The 14,161-nt window shown below is 41.0% G+C and overlaps 1 protein-coding gene across 1 annotated transcript in view; it reads right to left on the reverse strand.

The window, feature by feature from the left end:
* Positions 1 to 5,914: 5,914 nt before the first annotated feature.
* LOC145394151 (uncharacterized) overlaps positions 5,915 to 14,161 on the reverse strand; it is a 64,128-nt gene continuing 55,881 nt past the window's right edge. The window contains exons 11-12 of the mRNA XM_080268131.1: positions 8,636 to 8,815; positions 5,915 to 6,106 (exon numbers count right to left, since the gene is read on the reverse strand). Coding sequence (XP_080124257.1) covers positions 5,915 to 6,106; positions 8,636 to 8,815 — 372 coding nt within the window. The remainder of the gene's footprint in view (positions 6,107 to 8,635; positions 8,816 to 14,161) is intronic.

Below are 14,161 nucleotides of genomic sequence, written 5' to 3' on the forward strand. Positions count from 1 at the left end.
ATTTTCATGCCAAACCATAGTCTCACATCCATATGTTAAAGTTGGCACTAACACTCCTTCATGTAAGCCTCGTGCAGCTGCAACACTCAAGCCTCTGTTTCTTATCAAGGCCTTCACTGCACCAGCTACTTTCCCTCCGTGTGTTACTCTACTTTCCACTCCTTTTACACATTTTCCTCTCGTTCCTATCACTGTGCCCAGGTATTTGAACTCTCTCACCAATTCTAGGCTCTCTCCATTCACTGTAACATTGCACTGGGAGTCACCTTCTCTCTCAATAACCATCACTTTACTCTTTTCTACATTTACTATCAAGGCACAATACTCACAGACATCAGCAAAAGTCTGCACTAGTCTACCAAGTTCTTGTCTGGTATTTGCAGGTAGTACTGCATTATCAGCATACAACAAGTTTTAGATATTCCATCCATCACCATTCATTACCAACGCCATCTCCATCTCCATTACTCGTATTTTTATTTTTTCACCACCCCATCCATGCGTGTATTGAACAACCACAGGGACATCACACAACCTTGTCGAACACCCACACTGATCGTGAACCATCACTTAGATGCCCATTAACCCCTACACATGCTTCACTACCATCATAAAAACTCTTGACAGCACCCAGCAGCTTACCATCTACACCGTACATGCCCAAAACCTTCCACAATCCTTCTCTGTCTGCTTTGTCATATGCTTTTTCCAGATCCATGAATGCCATAAACACCTTATAGTCCTTCTCACACGCCTTCTCCACTATCTGTCTCACTGCAAATATTTGATCCACACATCCTTAGCCACTCCTAAAGCCACCCTGTTCATCACTCACTACCGACTTCTGATATCTGTCTTACGTTCTCTATAATAATTCTTCCATATACCTTCCCTACCATACTCAATAAACATATGCCACAATAATCCTTGCACTCACTTTGCTCACCTTTATTTTTGTACAGGGGTGCAATCATAGCCTTTTTCCACTCTGCTGGCACAGTTTCATTCATCCTTGTCTGCTTACATATCTCTAACAAGCACTTCATTCCGCTCTCTCTACTACATTTAATCATCTTTGCATACACCTCATGAACCCCAGCTGTTTTCCCATTTTTCAGCCGCTTTACAGCGCTCTTCATCTGTGCGAGTGTCACGTTTCCTGGCACTGCATTCCTTCTCTGCACACCTCCAAAACCAGTCATGTTTACAGTGGCTCTGCTCTCTCTATTCCTATTCATCAGGCTTTCAAAATATTCTTTCCATCTGGTCCTTACTTCATCTTCATGGGTTAATAATCTACCACCTACATCCTTCAAACCTTCACGTTTCTTTCCGCTATCACATCTACATTTCCGCACCTCTTTCCAGAATAACTTCCTATTTTTAAGAGTAGTTTGCATTCAAGTTTCTTCCCAGATCATTTACCTCTTTCTTTTTCCTCTTCACTAGTCTCTTTATGTGCTTTGTGTTCTCAATATTTTCAGTTATTTCAATTGAAACCCTGTCCTGTAACACACTAGCCACTTCTTCCTCTTTTCCTCCACTGCTCTCCTAACCTCTTCATCCCACCATGCCGTACCATTCTTCTTTGTTGTTACTCTTTCCACACCACACACTGCTTTAGCATTTCTAACTAAGCAAGCCCTATATGCGTTCCACAGGTTGTCCAGATCCATTTCATTCCAGTTCACTAAATCTAACTACTGTACTTTCGTCCTGTATTCATCTGCCATTTTTCTGTGATCCTCAGCCTCTCAACTTTAAGTCTTTCCCCGTGACTGCTCCTCTCTCTCATGGTCCACCTCACTCCTCCCTGCTTGATCTTGCATACCACAATTATATGATCTGACACACACACACACATATAGATAGATAGATATATAGAGATATACTATATATATATACTGTATATATATACTTATGGACAGAGTGAGATAGGGTTGAGCAAATAAGGCCAGAGAGAAATGTGACAAGGAGAACTACAGTAATTAACAAGATGCTCTTGAAATGGGACACATGCTCATTCACTCACTATTCAAGTCCCCTGAATACAGACTTCACCTCACAGGCATGGCCATCTGCTTATGTTTATATGGCATTTAAATTTATACGGTTAAAGTCCTGTAATCTGAATGGCAGGGGACCGAGGGTCTTACGGATTTTTTTTTTTTTTTTTAATTATTGGGAGGGACCTCTGAAAACATTACAAGTATGTATATGATCATTATATAAACATTTACAATTATATGAGTTATTGTTTTACTGTACTCACCAGATATGTATAAAACTGTAGATGAATAGTTGCACGCAGGTACATCCAAGTCCAAGAGCAAGTCCAAGCCAGATAAATCCTTAGGTAAAGCCCAGAAAATTTTGAAAAAAAGCCCAGAAAAAATAAAAAATCTTTGTCTTGAAGAATTTGGAGTATTGGGATATTCAGATATTAGTGGTAAGATTGGAGGACTTTTACTGTACATGCATTTCACATTACAGGAGGGTCTCCCAATATCCGGGATCAAAATATGTGAAACACCTAAGATGCGAAGTCGACTTGTTAAAAAAGTACATTTTCTTTAACATGTAATATGTGATTCTATGATGTGAATCAGTCATCTGAAAGCAAGGGAAAAACAGTGTTATTGCTCAAAATGGTAGTATACAAAGCCACCACCAGATGGCCAATTGGTTTCCTGCCCTTTCCCTCCCTCATGGCATCTTTCAAGTCAAGTCTCAAGACTTTCAGTCTGTGTCTGCCAGCACCACGCTCACATACTGTGGTGTTTTAAGCACTGTACAAGACCCGCTCTTGCTCACCTGTTACATCATGGCTCCACTGCTGTTTTCCAAGAATAAGAGGATCAATTTGGATTGAAAATGAAGGTTATACAGTTATGTAAGCAAGGTAAATGGAACTCGAACATTGGATATGAACTTGGCTAGGGTGAGTCGACAGTGAAGAAAGGACCAAATTATACAAACTGTCAAGATCTATGGAGACGAGCAAGTGGACGGGCGCAGTAAGTTGTTAATCCTGCAATTACACATATGGAGTGCTACCTAGCAAACTACATTCACAGTTCTATTATCTTTCTTTGAGCAAGTCTCTCTTAAAATGATTAAATGACAAAGGTAGGGATGAGGTGCCGACCATATACTGTACATTTATTTCCATAAATTCAACGGTTTCTAATATGCAAAATTTCCAACACGTGGCGCACTTTGTTGACCATATTCTCACACACTGGGAGATCCCACTGTACCTATCAGACCAAGTCAATCCACTGACTATTTAAGTAAAAAATGAGGTGCCAAGCCCTAATAATATACATCTCCTCTCAAATTTTTATTCACCTAGCTGTATACCCTGTCACTTCACTAGCCTCATCAACCCCCATATCTTTCCTCTCCGACACATTCATATACCATGTCAACCCACTGTCTTGGCCTACCATGCCTCCCACTTTCAAATTCACTCCCATGTATCATCCTTTTCCCAACCCTTTTTATATGCATTGTCTCCATATAACCATACCAGCATAATCTACTTTGATACAGGGTTCATTACCATCATAAAAATTTTAAACAGTTTTCAGTCCACACCATGCATACCTAAGACCTTCTACAATCCTTCCTTTCTCACCTTGACACACATTTTCCAGATCCACAACTGCTGTAAGTATCTTATACTCCTTTTTACATGTTATTTCCCACTCTATGTGACTACATCAGCAATATAGGTGGTAGAGTGTGGTGTCCTTAATCCATTTACTTGATCTGCAGCTCTACTTCCTTCCCTTTTATCATTCCTTTTCTGTGTCTGCTGTCACTTTTACTATTCTACTTTCCATTTCACGTGGCTCTACACAGTGACAAGCCTCATGGTTTTCTGTAACTCAAGAAATCCTTTACAACACAAGGTGGTAACAACATACCCAAATACTACGAGATATGGAGCCTACTGTGATGCCCCTGTTAACTGGATGGAGAGATGAAACTGCAGCATCTCTCCAGGAACCAAACCACATTCTTCCCTGTGCCTACCTATGGTGAGGCACTGTCTGCCACAAGGGAATATTAGTTCACAGCACAATAAGGCCCTGCAAGGGCAGTTGCTTGACAGTGGTTGATGGGTCTGGTCAGCCAAACAGACCAGGGTTACTCAGCAACCATAACAGTGTAAATATCTAATCCACACATCTCTTACCACTCCTTAGCATCCTGTCTGTTTTTTGCTAGTCCTCTTTTGTCTTTCTTTCCTTCATTCATTCTCCTTTCTTCTACCTACAGGTGAGTTTACACTCCCTCTTCTCTCTTTCCTTCATTCTTTCCTCTTCCTTCTGCCTATGGGTGACTCTCCACTGAGTGATAAGCCAAATGGTTTCCTGCACTGTACACCAGGAAACCATTTACTACACTGGGTGGTAACCATATAACCAAATTATGGAGCCTGATGGTTTAGTGGGTAATTAAGGTGTTCCAATTGGATTGAGCCTTGTAGGTTTATATCCAAGAGGAGGTTGGGGTTTGTTGCTCACATAATGCCATTCAGGGATGAATGAGGCTGGTCACTCTCATCTTAAATGTCAGGACCAACTTGCCTAGCCCCGAGTTCCTACACTCCTCATGGGGCGACATAGGACTGGATGATGGATGGACAGATAATGATGATTCCTTACCTTCTTTTATTCTTGCATTTTTCTTTTCTACATCAGTCAACAGACTTATCCCATGGTAAAATCTGTCCTCATTTGGTCTTATGAAATGTAGTCAAAGAAACATCACAGTCTTCTTCCAATCCACTGAAACAACTACACACATTCATGCTTTCTGCAATTTTCAACAGACCCTTAACTCCACTATCTTTACTAAACTTTATTATCTCTGATTATACCTTCTTAGCACTTGCTGCTTTCATTTCTGCTGATGTTCTTAGGAACCACAACAAAACCAGTCATACTTACTACTGTTCTCATGATTCCCATTTCCTCCTTACTTTGTTTTCATTTGTTAGTACAGTATTCCTCTACTTTCATCCTTCACACTTTCACTTTTTCCACACTCATCCTACATTATTGCTTCTCTTTCCAAAAATTTCCTTTTATCAGAGCACAGTATTTACATTAATTTTTACAATATCATCATTTACCTTTTTTCTTTTCTTTTCATTAAGTGGTTCATGAATTTCTCTGTCTGTCACTGAAATTCCTTGCCTGTGTTCAAGCCAACCACTTCTTTCCCTTTTCTTCCACTACTCTTGTGGATGCACAGATACAGGATTGTTTGGATGCTTTCATTTCAAAGGGCTTTGCTCAACATAGTGCAGGGCATCAGTTGGAGTACTAGGATTACAAATGTCACTTTTTCACTGTGTTGTAGACAAGATCTTATCACTACCAGACATATTTGTTCTTTTTTCCTATTTTTATCATGAAATGTCATAAGAATGAAGCAGATGGACTATCCACTGGTGAGCATTTACATTGCATGAAGTTTCTCAAGAGAGATTTCACAGAATGTCAGCTATCTTTGAATGGAAGCAGTGGAGATAAAAAAAAAAATATTTGAACTTAATGATGCAAGGTCTGGGATATACTTTTTCTCAACAGGGGTAAATCTGTCACATGGAGGAATCTCTAATTTGTACTAGTTAAAGCACAGTTTATTGTACTTAATCATATCCTCTCACACAGTTTATTGGATCTCGGTAACATAATAACTTGGAAGATAAAACTACATATGAAATTACCTGAGGATCATTAGGATTAGGCAGCTACCTATCTAATACCTACAGTAGGTAGCTAACTGTGGCCCCAAAGCTACATACATACATACATACATATATATATATATATATATATATATAAATGCAACACCCAGAAAAGTCTTCACATGTGCATCTAGGAATTCTTCATGGTTAATGGTAAGTTCTGGGATGAGGTGAAAAGTTATCACTGGAGGGGGTGTGGGGGGTCATGACGGTTGTGAGGTAATGACGTTTCTCTTCTCCTCCCAAGATGCCAAATTCTGCCACCACTTCTTCCTCCATCTCATGCCAGCCTGTCTTGTCACTTTCACTCTGGTAGTTCAAAGGCAGGTTGTCCAGCACCTGCCACACATACGCACAGTAATTATTGAATGACAATGATAAAAACAATGCGTGCAGTATTAAAACATGATGCACCAAATTCTTGCTTTTTGTAAAAATTAACGTACTGTACTTTACTTGGAAGCTCTGTGCAAGGCATAGGTGAGACAGAATACTACACATGTATTCCTATGAGTCATGAAAGGTAACTGAGGAGGGGGTTGTGGGACTGAGAATCCCACTGCCTCACTTAGACTGTCTACTCAAAAATCAGAGGAACCCTGGAACTGGGACACTGTCTGATATCCTGTAAATCTGTCTGAAATGTGAGAGGTGTGAGTAAGAACTGGAGAAAGGCAGATGTATTGTTGAGTACGGTAACCCCAGTCTGTTTGGCAAAGCAGATTCATCAACCACAGCAATCAACCCTATGGCCCATCCTGAGCAGTGAACTTATGTTCCCTTGTGGTGGACAGTGTCATACTATGGTGAGGCATAGGGGAGAGTGTGGAGGTTTGGCTCCTGGATGGATGCCATATTTGTGTCTCTCCACCCAGTTATCAAGGACAACATTGCAGCTCCACGCTGCTCTGTTATTCGGTTAGTGAGCTTATTTCTATCAATGGATCTTGGCTGTGCATAAAGGTCGTAACATCCATTCCGATCAATAATCAAAACATGGGTGCTGCCATATTTACTTGCAAATGAACCTTGTAAGTTAACACGTTCCATGCTAGAGCCTTTGTCAGCTTTTTGGCCCCCAGTGCCAGCCATTTTCAACTATTTACTTATTTATATATTTATTTTCCATGAATATACCTAAAAAGTGGTTAAAATAAGCCTAGTGATAGTAAAAGTGCTCACCCTGGCTGTTTTCTGCCCTAAAACAGGTGTTTGGTCCAGCAAGCCCAGATTTGTGTTAGATGGCTATTTTCACATACCGTAAATGGCTGATGTGGATAGATAGTCCCATTTTAGTGTGGAGTGGGTGGATTCACGGAATACTTCTAGTATGGAAACACAATCTGGCGTACATAATACAGCCACAGTTGAAACTATGATGATGTGAAGTCCATGCTAATTATACGTATTTTCACATTCATTTTTCTTTTTTAATTGGTATAAGGCACTATAAGCACTCTCATAAGGCACTACAAACACTTATGCTGCACACAGTCACATTAGTTATGGTTAATCACACATATCTTACGTTATTTTCCATACATTACTTGATTTCATGATTTACTTCTATTTACATTTAATTACATTACTTTCATTATATACACCATTATACATCGCTATTAGTTAGTTCATCACTTGGAAGTTCTCTAACTCTGACTGGAAGTCGGGAGTAAGCAGAGTATCCTTGGCAGCGCGGCGTGACCCTGATTTGCATCAGATAGCTATCTATCTATCTATATATTGCCAGACGCCTCAATCCCGTTTGGGGTGGCCACAAACAAATCGCCTCCAAGTCGCCCTGTCCCCCGCCATTTCACTGCCCTGCTCCCAACTCACACCCCCCTCTCTCATATACCTCTCCACCCCATCCCTCCGTCTCATCCTCAGATAATGTCAGTAGATGATGTGAAAAGAGAGTCCATTTTGGTGTAGAGCGGGTGCATGCATGGAGCACCTGTAAAATGGAAACGCAGCCTGGTGTATGTAATGCGGCCACAGTCAAAACTATGGTGATGGAAAGTTGGGGTCCTGTGCTAATTTTACGTTTTTTTTTTTTAATACTATATTGATATCAGGCATGGGAGAAGAGAGGGATGTCTGTCTTCCCATTTTCTGTCACACACTATGGGCAGACTCAAATAATTTCATGCAAATGTGTGCAAACCCGTGTCCGTATATGTACAGACTCGGCATTTTGGGCCACAATAGGTTTGTCTGTATACATACAGACACGGCACAAAACAGGTTAAGGGAAGGTTGAAGTTACTTTAGCGGACTTCACAACTTGGAAATAGCTCTCATGCTTATCTTTTTTCTAAGTAAAACTGTTCTTTTTGAATACTGTATTGCATATAATTATACAGTATAGTGAACAGGCTATAGTGAATAGTGTACATAGCATAGCCTATACTGTTTATAGTGCATACAGCATACAGTACACTGTTGCGTATTTTGTTCATGATGCATGTAATGAAAGGTGTACATCACAGTTTATAGCATAGTGTATAGTGCATAACATGTAGTGTATATGGTGTACAACGTGGGCTAGATAAAATTATATACTGACAAGGTATTAGTATTATGTGTGGAGAATGATGGGAAAACATTAGACTGCTGTACTACAACTGGTTGTGCCAAGTTTAACCTTTCAGACTCTAAGGGTCTGGTGTAAGCTAGAAAATAAAAAGAAACTCATCAGACAAATGAGGCTAAAAGAGAATCTAACCCTTTCAATACGAAGGCTGTCTCCTAAGCTAAATAAAATTACCTGCCAGTAGCCAGAATAAGATATATAAAGATTACTTATAGCTGAAGAGCTTCAGGTTGTTAACAGTACAGTACTGATGTTAAAATAAAATGTAACCTCACATTGTCTGGTTCATGGAGGAGAGCGATGTTGTGGAGGATACAGGCAGCATAGACCATCCTGCGGCTCAGGTACACATCCCCATCCAGCAGTTGCAAACGCCGAAACCGAGACTTAAATAAACTGATGGTTCCAGTGGCTAACTTGAGGGCCTCATGATGATTGGTGTTGTACAGTGCCTCCTACATGTGGAAATACATTACAATAACCACCAACATCACCATCATCATCATCATCATCATCATCATCCTAATTTCCTGTATTCCTTATGAGGTAAGGAGCACTAGACACTGGCTCTTACATCTCCTTCAAGATGAGAATGAGACAAGGAGGAGATTTCAGTTTCAGTCTCTCTCTTAAGTACAGTTGTAGCTACGTAGCTGTTTGCACTGTATGTGATGAGTAAAGAGGGTCAAAAGTCTTCAGAATAGAATATTTAATACAATGCAAGATTCAACAACATTAAGGGGCAAAGTAGAAATAAAAGCTAATACATCTTAACCCTTTCTGGCAAATACTGTATATGACTCTCACATCACATTCTATCATAGTCGAAATGTTGGTTATAATGTATGTAACTGCCTAGCCCCGGGCTCCTACGCTCCTCATGGGGCAATGTAAGATTAGATAATGGATGGATGGATGGATATATTCTGAGACAATCATTTTAGCATGTGTAAATCTTCTCATTTGTTGGCAGCTCTCCATGTGTCACAGTCTTCAGCCATTTCCCTACTCAATTTCCTATCTGGAAGTCTCCACACAAGACCTAATCCCATGCCTTCTCTGGTCTGCCCTGGCCTTTCTCTCCATACTCATACTTGTTAACCTCCTCCACCAGTCTCTCCTGCTCTGAATGTGTTCAAATAATTCTCACCTAGCAGTTCACATCACTTCTCTAATACCTCAATGTCAAATATCTTCAGTACACGATAGCCTGTTCTATCACACAGTGATTCCCTACTCATCCATCTCAACTTTCTCATTTCATCCATTCCTATCTGCTTGTATCCTCCTCTCTCACAGGCCAAGACTCACTGTTATACAGCATGACATTTCTCACACATGTTTTGGTAGAGATTTGTAGAAAGTACCCATGGGAGGAGGGGGGGGGGGGACTTCATTCAGGAGAGGCAACAGTTTCATACACTTCTTCCATTCACTTCTCATTCTAGAAGTGGAATGTGCCTCTGCTCCTACAACCACACTCAGCATGTCCCTCAGGTTACAAAGCTCTTCCATTTATTCTTAACACTCCCTGCTACTGTCCACAGCCCAAACACCCCTACTTACTGCACACTGAGAATTTCTCAAATCCTGCAGTCTACCAATAATGCCCATGCATCTCTTGTCGACTACCTATTACAAGTTGTATACAAGACTGAATTCCTCCCAACTCCCTTTTCCATACAGAATAAAGGCATGCACCTTGTTCCATGACATAGCCTCACTTACTACTGACAAAGACTTTTGTTTACCAGTGTTAACTGATAAGCTCTTTGCTTCCATCCCACCCCTCTACCTCTTAAACATCACTCAGGAATCAGAACTAAATCATCAGTGTATAAAAGCTCCCAAGAAAACTCACTTTCAAACCCCCTTGACAATGCATCAAGTGCCATGATGAGGAGCAATGGACTCTGCACACAACCCTGATGCACCCCAACACTAACTGTGAATTCCTTACTTAACTCTTCACTCACTCTTGCAGACGTAGTTGCCTACTATTTCATCACCAAGCTGATGATCCACTCTTCAACACATAACTTTCTCACACTGCACTGTATCACTTACAAAGGCTCCAACATGCTTGCAAGCATGGACCTTGGTCACCTAATGGCAGCTCTCCATACTGCTTTCTCTGGTAGCCTCCCTATTCAGTCCCATACCCCTGAGATCGCACTCTATGACCTTGTCCCAGGTCTTTTCTGGTTAGCTTACCACAACCCTACCCCCAGTGTTTACACTTCTCACCTTCTGCATCCTCTCAGCATGTCCAAACCATCTCACTCTATCTCTCATCATAACATCAATACATTCAAGTCTCATCCTTCCTCTCAGCTCTTCAGTCACTTTCCTAGCCCTCCAGGCCCTTGTATTCAGGACGCACTACACATCCATCAAATTATTGTCATTTCTGTACATCTGAGGCTACGAATATCCTCTTCCTTTACTGCACAGATCTCACTACCATACAGCACTGCACTCCTAACACATGCTGCATACAAAGATCCCTTAGCATGGAGGGAATATTAGGAGAGGCAGCAGCTTCCTGAACTTTCTCCAACCACTCCTTCATCTAGCCACAGAGCTAGCCCCAGCCCCACCTCCAACACATAACAAGCCCCCCAAATAACAAAACTCCTCCACACACACTTAAGTGATTCCCATAGCCTGTTTTACTATACCACTAACATAACTGTTTGCAGAGGTGCACCCAGGCACCATTTGAGAGTCATGGAAGGTCAATGTAAAATTTACAAAGGAATATACATGTAAACATACTGTGCAACACAGACCACCATTTTATCAAGAGGAAGAAATTTATCTTAGCTAATTTGAGGTGACTGTTAGGAGAAGGAGAAGATAGCTGGTGTGAACTACCGTATATCATGCTCAGGACTCTTATCAAATGTTTCTTCCAAATTCTTTCTGAGGCATTTCTGTTGCAGCTATCGTACAATGGATACTGCATCAGCTGTGTCTCTTCTTGGTTTAAGACACAACTGCATATCATTTACATTTTTTCTTCCTCATCATGTTCCCAATGCCCCTTTCCATAACCTCACTGTTAATTAACAGCTTCAAACCTCTGTACTTGGCACTGGAGAGGGGCACCTTCCTGAGGTGGCACTGACATAGGTGGGCAGCTTTGCTGCATTGATATGCAAATATCCCTCAGTTCTCTCCCTATCCCCAGAAAGGGGGATGGTTGTGGAATGCAGGAGGGGGGGAGTCTACTGAGTTCACATTTCAGATGAACTTGGGGTTACAACTACCACTACTACTACTACCATCCTCTGTAATTACCTCTCTCTACTGCATCACCTTTACTTTAATATACACTCACTACCTAACACATTCCTCTACTAGTCTTTTGGTACTGTTTCTTCCCTAGAGAGAAAAAAAAAACTATCAATCTTTCTTTTATATATACAGTATCGATTTTTACATGATGGACTTGGGCTTGCAGTCATTCAAAAGCAACAGATGTTTCCTTGTTGCACGCATAAATGTGGGTGCATGGGCAAGAAATCTACAGTTAAGTTCTCTCACTTCAATAATGCTGGTAAGTTGCAAATTACAAAAGTACCGTATGAAAGCTCCATAACTATGGATGCATGATACAGTTAAAAAATAAAATAACCCTACTGGGTCACATGTTAAGTGACATAAGCTGAATGTGGAATAGGATATTTTGCTGTCACCTACTGATGTAACCCACTGCCAACTTCCGATATCATTTTTGCCTGTTACCAAGGCCTTTATATTACCAATAACTATGGGTTCATAATACCATGACGACTGTCACACTGCCATAATACAGAACTTTTACCTATCAGAATTCCTTTATTCCCTAAATTGTTTCTTTTTGGAACTCACTTCCCTAGATTAATTTTCCCCCAGACTTCAACCTACAGCAGTTCAAGTCCAACTGTTACAAATTTTTATGAATGGAGAACACCTGTAATCTGGTGTAAGGATTTTTTCTTTTTAAATCTGTTTTTCCTTCCTCTGTTCATCGTCTTTATATATATATATATATGTATATTATACACTCAACCCTCGGCTATCACTCCCAATTGGTCCCGCTAGGGCTGTGCTATAGCTGAAACCGTGATAGCCGAATTGAAGAACTTATGGTAATAATTCTAATTGGTGCCATGACCTCAATATTTACCCCTAAGATACCATTTTTGTACCACATATTAATATATAATAGTAAAAAAATGAGCATGTTTTATGATGTGATCACGATTCTTATTAATACCCCTCACAGTTGATTCATTGATGTTATGTTTCTTCCCCACACTTTGCCTGATCTCACCATTCTCTATAAGTTTCACATTTCCAGTTTATCTTCATAAATTAGGTTCTTCCTCTTCTTTATTTCCCTGCCAGGTGCCGCAGCATTATGTTGGGTGATGGCAGGGGGACGGGGAGGGGGTACGCTGGTCATGGTCATATCATAAAAAAGGTTATAGTTCTCGCCATCACCGTTCAAGGTCTGAGGGCGCGCATTTGAATGGTTTGGTGGGCAGGAGACTCAGTCGGGCAGCCAATCAGCGCTCGGCTGGCACTGACGTCACACGACCAATCATTAAGTGACGCTTTTGTTAGCTGGGCGGAGCACTGGAGCCTGGCCTTCTTGAAATTTTCAAACATTTGCGGTGCGCGATAGCAGGCATTTAGTGCATGATAAAGGTATTTGGGTAGTTTTTTTTATATAGGCGTGATAGCGACATATGCTATAGCGGAACCCGTGATAGCCGAGGGTTGAGTGTATATATACAGGTATGTATACAGTATATATATATATCCATCCATCCATCATCCAATCCTACATTGCCCCATGAAGAGCGTAGGAGCCCAGGGATAGGCAGTTGGTCCCGACATTTAAGATGAGAGTGACCAGCCTCACTCATCCCTGAGTGGCATTATATGAGCAATCAATCCCAACCACCCCTTAGATATAAACATTCACCGGCTCAATCCGATTGGAGCACAATAATTACCCACTAAACCACCAGGCGCCAAAAATTTGGTTATATGGTTACCACCCAGCGTAGTAAATGGATTCCTGGTGTACAGGAAACCATTTGGCTTGTCACTCAGTGTAGAGTTGTCCACAGGCAGAAGGAGGAGGAGGGAATGAAGGAAAGAAAGACAGAAGAGGGAGTGTAAAGTTACCCGCAGGCAGAAGGATGAGGAAAGAATGAAGGAAAAGAAAGAAGAGCATGGAAGGAGAGAGGGATGGAGGAGAGGAAAGAGCAGACAAATGACAGCAGCATTACATCAAGTGAGTGGATGGTGAGCGTCCCCACCTATATATATACAGTATATACAGGTATATATATATATATATATATATATATATATATATATATATATCTATAAATTAGTATTACAGTATTTAATAAGATTTAATTACTGCAACACGAAACACACACGAGTGTGTTAGCATAACACGCACAGAGCTCCGAGAAGTGGGCCAAATCCACAGAGTTCACTCTAGCACGATCACCCTTGGTCCAACACGGCCATACTGGACATTCCCATGATGATGATAGCCAATGAAAACTTCTGATCAAGTAGCCTTCCCCGCCCGCTATCGTGACATGATCGTGATGCCGCCCAATTAAAAACGCTTCTGCTGTCACGTGATGTTTTGTTTACATTTCTCCCGCCACAGAGCCATTCAGTCGCATAATTGCATTGGAAGGTGCTTTTTTCTTGCTGCATTTTCTGCCCTTGTTACTGCATTTTACCCTGCTTACGATGCCTAGGAAGCCTTCTGAGAACCCCAA

This window comes from Coenobita brevimanus, chromosome 26 (assembly GCF_032717465.1).
Source record: "Coenobita brevimanus isolate Jiangsu-jjx chromosome 26, ASM3271746v2, whole genome shotgun sequence".
NCBI classification, from domain to species: Eukaryota; Metazoa; Arthropoda; class Malacostraca; order Decapoda; family Coenobitidae; genus Coenobita; species Coenobita brevimanus.